This window comes from Lepus europaeus, chromosome 18, assembly GCF_033115175.1.
Source record: "Lepus europaeus isolate LE1 chromosome 18, mLepTim1.pri, whole genome shotgun sequence".
NCBI lineage: Eukaryota > Metazoa > Chordata > Mammalia > Lagomorpha > Leporidae > Lepus > Lepus europaeus.
The window spans coordinates 70,419,386-70,426,197 of NC_084844.1; the positions used below are offsets into that span (position 1 = coordinate 70,419,386).

The 6,812-nt window shown below is 44.0% G+C and overlaps 1 protein-coding gene across 1 annotated transcript; it reads left to right on the forward strand.

Annotated features, from left to right (window-relative positions):
- Nucleotides 1-3,760: 3,760 nt before the first annotated feature.
- On the forward strand, nucleotides 3,761-6,478 carry LOC133746979 (NEDD4-like E3 ubiquitin-protein ligase WWP1). The gene is given in 2 exon segments (XM_062175157.1): nucleotides 3,761-4,605; nucleotides 4,608-6,478. Coding segments are annotated over 2 exon segments (2,514 nt in total). The 5' UTR covers nucleotides 3,761-3,962.
- The last annotated feature ends 334 nt before the right edge of the window (nucleotides 6,479-6,812 follow it).

Sequence of the window (6,812 nt, forward strand, 5' to 3'; positions counted from 1 at the left end):
AGAAAGGTCTTCCTTCTGTTGATTCACCCCCCAAATGGCCACTATGGCCAGTGCACTGCACCAATCCAAAAGTCAGGAGCCAGGTGTTTCCTCTTGGTCTCCCATGCGGGTACAGGGCCTAAGCACTTGGGCCATCCTCCACTGCCCTCTCAGGCCACAGCAGAGAGCTGGCCTGGAAGAGGGGCAACTGGGATAGAATCTGGTGCCCCAACCGGGACTAGAACCCAGCGTGCTGGCGCCACAAGGCGGAGGATTAGCCTGTGAAGCCACGGCACTGGCCAATCTTTTGTTTTTTAAAAATTTTATTTATTTATTTATTTATTTATTTATTTATTTATTTATTTATAAGGTAGAGGTACCAAGGGTGGGGCAGAGAGAGAGAGAGAGAGAGATAGATACAGTGATTCACTTTCCAATTGACTGTACCAGCTAGAGCTAGGTCAGAAGCCCAGACCTTCTTCCATATCTCCCATGTTGGTGCAGGGGCCTAGGGACTTGGGCCACCTTCTCCTGCTTTCCCAGGTGCATTAGCAGGGAGCTGAATTGGAAGTGGAGTAGCTGGGTCTTGAACCGGCACCTATATGGGATGCCGGTTTTACAGGCAAAGGCTTACCCAGGTACGCCACAGCACTGCAGCACTGGCTCTAACCTGTTTTTTTTTTTTTTAAGTCAGAGAGAGAAATAGAGAAAGAGCTACAGAGACAGAGAGCAAGGCATTCCATCTGCTGGGTCACCACTCAGATACCTGCCACAGTCAGGGCTAAGTCAGGGCTGAAGCCAGGAGCTCAACTCTGCTCTCCACATGGGTGGCAGGGACCCAAGTCCTGAAGCCGTCACCTGCTGCCTCCTATGGTCTGTGTTAGGAGGAGGCTGGAGTCAGGAGCCAGAGCTGGGACTCAAACCCATGCCCTCTGCAGTGGGACCTGGCATCTTAGCACCTTCACCTCCAGGCCAAACACCCGGCCCTGGTTAGAATTCTGTTTCCCAGGCAGTCCAAGAATCCTTTGGCAGGTGTTGAACTCAGGGAGGCTTCAGGCTGAACCTCAGTGGTGGGTACTCTGAGCTCCTCTTCCCTGGCGTGGGATGAGGTGGTTGTCTTTGGAGCCAAGTTAGATCTCGCCTCCGGAGAACTTCTGGATTTACATCCACACCCCACTTCCCTCCTGCTCTTCAGCAACACCGACTGTTTCTGTTTCTGTTGCCTCCTCTCTTGCCACCTTCAGCTCTCTGCTGCCAGCAGCTTTGTCCCTGGCTGCCATCTCCCTCTTGCCCCGTATGTGTCCCGCCTCATGCCTGAGGTGTGTTGGTTCTGGGGCTGTGGCCTAGGTGGTGTGCTCTTGCCTGGCCTGTGTTCCTTTTCTCTTCCTGACTTCTCTGTGTTCTGCCATGAGGTTTCCTCCCCTCTGTCCCTCTGCTGTGCCCTACACTCAGTGACAGAGCTGTTCAGGATCCTTGCGCCTCAGAGGGTGCTTTTCTGATCACCTGCAATTCTCTCCTGCTCTGTCCCCACTCCATTCTCCGTGGATCCCTGTGGGCAGTGAGCCACCCCTCCTGTGCTGCCCAGCACCTCCCTGGTGGTCGCAGAGAGAACTCAGAACCTGAAGATGTCCCTGAGCCTGGAGAAAAGAAGGAGGCCTGGGACCATGGAGTCTGTGCAGTGTTCTCAGCCAGAAATCCCCCAGAGACCAGGTGGTGGGAGGTTCTGGTTTGAATGATTCGGGGTGGGGAGGGAGGGCACATTGGGGTCCCTCAGTGCCCCATTTCTCACCTATTGGTTGCTCTTCCACATTCTCCTTGTAACTTGATGAACGTTCTCTCTTTTTGGATAGGGAAATTCATTTTTTTTTTTCAAGTGGATCACTGACTTTATTTTACCTTTACTGTGAATTTTGAATAAAATGCAGAACACAATCTAAATTATTATGTAGAAAAATAAAATTTTTGGAAAGCAAAAACTGTACGGAAGTTAACTGTATACTAGTATTTTCTGTATGCACTTAGCAGTGAATTATTTACAGGTAACACATTCCTAAGTCAGTTCAATGGTTATAAAAAAAAGTTTAAGAAGTTTACAGTGCATATTGAAAGCATGATACAAATGGAAATTGAAATTTTTGTATTAATTAAGAAGTCCAGTTTGCTAAAAGTAGCATTAATATCATTCACATCAGATTTTGTTATACATCTTTGTAGTTCAGCAAATGCCCTTACAATGAAAAACAAGTGTCATTTATTTAGAACAAAAATAATTATAAAAGGGGGGGAAGAGGACCCAGAAGGTTTTTAATATGCTTATTTAATTCAGATACATAGAATTTTCATGAATTTGAAAGGAATGAAGATATTCAAACAGTAATAGAAAATCCTTAGTCTTCTATTTGTGTTTCAAATGCTTGTGTAACTTTTCAATTCATCTGCTTTTATAAAACTGGAATTTTGAACACAAAAGTGGCAAAGTTCACATTACCTTTTATATGTTCCTATGTATCAAACTGCATCAATTTATTGAAAATAAAATTTGAAGAATGTCACAGATTTAAAAAAAAGTACAGAAGTGCCTGATTTTTTAATACCTAATATCGCAAAGTAACATGTAAACAAACCTCTAGTCTGCTGAATGAATTTTTACCAATCTCTATAATAAACTAAGTGGTATTGGATCTAATATAACTTTCATGTAAGTATGTTTCCGTTCATACTTTCACTGTATTACTAATGTAGCAAAGAGGGAAAATTTTTCTTCTATTTATTTAAAACAAATTGACAGGTTTAAGCACCTGTCTTCAGAAAAGCCAGCAGCATTTTTAAATATACTCAAAGTAAGATTTGGCTTAAGCCCTTAATACCTTCCTGAACAGCCATGCAGCTAAATGCCCTCAGGAGTTGTTACATGAAGAACATGGAGCAGTTTGCACTTTTTCCCCTGGATAATAAAGGTAAAGCAAATCCAGATCTTTGTGAAGAACAGCTGTGATGTTTAATACACTTGGAGCTCTATAAAACTAGAGCCACTATCATATGCTTAATAAAGATATATACTTCTTATTTTTTAATAAAGTCTCTTGCTTGCTTCAAAATTTAAGGGTGATCTTTTTCCTGGTCAGTCATTTCAAGGGAACAATAAATAAAGTAGAAAAAGATGAATGGTTTTGCATACTTCTGTGGAAGAACGGAAAACATTTATAGTTTTGAGAGGTTCAGAAAATTCCTGTACAGAATGAACAGCTCATATATACTATCTGTGCAATTTTCTTGGTTGGGGTATTTAAACGCAAGAGCTCCTCCAAAACAAGAAGCCACATTCATTCTTGTCCAAATCCCTCTGTCTCTTCTATTGCAAAAAGGATTTTTTCCTTTAGTTGTTCATAACTCTTATATGGTGGCAGATCCAAGCGATTAAAACATGTATGGCTTCTTGGTAACCAGGTGTCTTTGCCCACTTTTTCAATACAAAACTTTTGAGGCCCATTACTTCCCATAAGCTCAGCAAATCCTCCCAGAGCTAGACGGCAGGTTCCAGTGACAAACTACAATAGTCGCATTCTTACTTCATTGTTGCTCCCGAGGAAGGGAGGTGTGGGGTCGACTCGGGGGTGGCGCGTGGCCGGGGTGGGGGTGGGGGTGGGGGGAGGGTCGGGTGTCGGCAAACGCGGCGTGCGGGTTTCGAGTGGCTGCAGGCGGCCTGGGCTGCCGGGGCCGACGCCTGGGTGGCTGCCGCCGCCGCCGCCGCCGCGCCTGCTGCGAGATGGCGATCTTAGGAGCGGAAGGTTGAGGGCGCCCGCCGCGGGATGAGGCGCCGCCGCCGCTGTGGCTGTCCGCTGCCGGGCGCCGGCAGCTTCGCGCAGGGTTATCTCCTCATCAGACTATGAGCTCCTTGAAAGAAGGAATCGTGTCTTACTCATCTTTGTATCCCCAGAGTCTACCACAGTTCCTGATACGTAGTTTATGCTGAATTTTGGGACATGGCCACTGCTTCACCAAGGTCTGATACTAGTAATAACCACAGTGGAAGGTTGCAGTTACAGGTAACTGTTTCTAGTGCCAAACTAAAAAGAAAAAAGAACTGGTTTGGAACAGCAATATATACAGAACTAGTTGTAGATGGAGAAAGTAAGAAAACAGCAAAATCCAGTAGTTCTTCCAATCCTAAATGGGATGAACAGCTAACTGTCAATGTGACCCCACAGACTACATTGGAATTTCGGGTTTGGAGTCATCACACTTTAAAAGCAGATGCTTTATTGGGAAGAGCAACCATAGATTTGAAACAGGCTCTGTTAGCACACAATAGAAAACTGGAAAGAGTGAAAGAACAATTAAAACTTTCCTTGGAAAACAAGAATGGCATAGTGCAAACTGGTGAATTGGCTGTTGTGCTTGATGGATTGTTGATTGAGCAAGAAAATCTAACAAACTACAGCTCATCTCCAACCAAAATACGACAAAATGGTGATGCCTTACATGAAAATGGAGAGCCTTCAGCAAGGACAACTACCAGGTTGGCTGTTGAAGGTACTAATGGAATAGATGATAATGTATCTACAAATGCTGTAGTCCAAGACTCTTGCTGTTCGCATGTAGTTAATGGAGACAACACACCTTCATCTGACAGGTTCCTGTCAGACCCAAAAATACACCAGCTCCAAAACCACTCACATCTGAGCCTGCCAATGACACTGTTAATGGAGAATCATCCTCATCTGCGCCCACTGGCCAGGCCTCTGCCATTGGCACTGCAGTAGTTCCTGAAGAAACCAGCTTGTCTTCAGACTGCACTAGCACTACTGTTGAAGATGCTCCCATTCAGGAGATACCCACTTCCTCCGAAAACAATGAATGTATACCTTCTACCAGTGCACAGTTGGGATCTGAAGCTAGAAGCATACTAGATGCTGATCATTCTAATTCTGCAAGTAGTTCTGCTTTTGACAAATTAAGGCAGCCAGAGGGGTGTGCGGAATCTGTACGGCAACAGTCTGGAAATGCCAACACAGAAACTTTGCCATCAGGGTGGGAACAGAGGAAAGATCCTCATGGTAGAACCTATTATGTGGATCATAACACTTGAACTACCACGTGGGAGAGACCACAACCATTACCTCCAGGTTGGGAAAGAAGAGTTGATGACCGTGGAAGAGTTTATTGTGTGGATCATAACACCAGAACAACAACATGGCAGCGGCCTACCATGGAGTCTGTGCGGAATTTTGAACAGTGGCAATCTCAGCGGAACCAATTGCAGGGAGCTATGCAACAGTTCAACCAACGATACCTCTATTCGGCTTCAATGTTAACTGCAGAAAATGACCCATATGGACCTTTGCCACCAGGCTGGGAAAAAAGAGTGGATTCAACAGACAGGGTTTGCTTCGTGAACCATAACACAAAAACAACCCAATGGGAAGATCCAAGAACTCAAGGCTTACAGAATGAAGAACCCTTGCCTGAAGGCTGGGAAATTAGGTATACTCGGGAAGGTGTTAGGTACTTTGTTGATCATAACACAAGAACAACAACTTTCAAAGATCCTCGCAATGGGAAGTCATCTGTAACTAAAGGTGGTCCACAGATTTCTTACGAACGCAGCTTTAGGTGGAAACTTGCTCACTTCCGTTATTTGTGCCAGTCTAATGCACTACCCAGTCACGTAAAGATCAATGTGTCCCGGCAGACATTATTTGAAGATTCCTTCCAACAGATTATGGCATTAAAACCCTATGACTTGAGGAGGCGATTATATGTAATATTTAGAGGAGAAGAAGGACTTGATTATGGTGGCCTAGCAAGAGAGTGGCTTTTCTTGCTTTCCCATGAAGTTTTGAACCCAATGTATTGCTTATTTGAATATGCGGGCAAGAACAACTATTGTCTGCAGATAAATCCAGCATCAACCATTAATCCAGATCATCTTTCATACTTCTGTTTCATTGGTCGCTTTATTGCAATGGCATTATTTCATGGAAAATTTATTGATACTGGTTTTTCTTTACCATTCTACAAGCGTATGTTAAGTAAAAAACTTACTATTAAGGATTTGGAATCTATTGACACTGAATTTTATAACTCCCTTATCTGGATAAGAGACAACAATATGGAAGAATGTGGCTTAGAAATGTACTTTTGTGTTGACATGGAAATTTTGGGAAAAGTTACTTCACATGACCTGAAATTGGGAGGTTCCAATATACTCGTGACTGAGGAGAACAAAGACGAATATATTGGTTTAATGACAGAATGGCGATTTTCTCGAGGAGTACAAGAACAGACCAAAGCCTTCCTTGATGGTTTTAATGAAGTTGTTCCCCTTCAGTGGCTACAGTACTTTGATGAAAAAGAATTGGAGGTTATGTTGTGTGGCATGCAGGAGGTTGACTTGGCAGACTGGCAGAGAAATACGGTTTATCGACATTATACAAGAAACAGCAAGCAAATCATTTGGGAAATTCATTTTTATAGTCTGTCTTCCTTTCCAAATTAACAGCATCCATGTTTTACATTTTTTGGTACTTATAATGCATTACATTTTACAATTTCCAAAAGACTTTTTTCTTAAGGTTTTGATATTTAGTATGGTGATTGTTTTTAATTAAGCTATAAAAATCTCTAATTCTCCTGTAGCCAGGGAAGGGCTGGGACATGGGGTGCTGGTGAGCCTGGAGCTCAGGGGCCAAGCTCAGCCTCCTTCTTGCTCTGGCTTTCAGAGCCCAAGTGGAGATGGCTTCCATCTCCTGCTGCAGTAACCTGTCAGGCGGGATCAGCAAGCAGTGGCCTGGCAGGGAGGGGGGACTGGCAATGCCTCCGTTTCTGCAGGG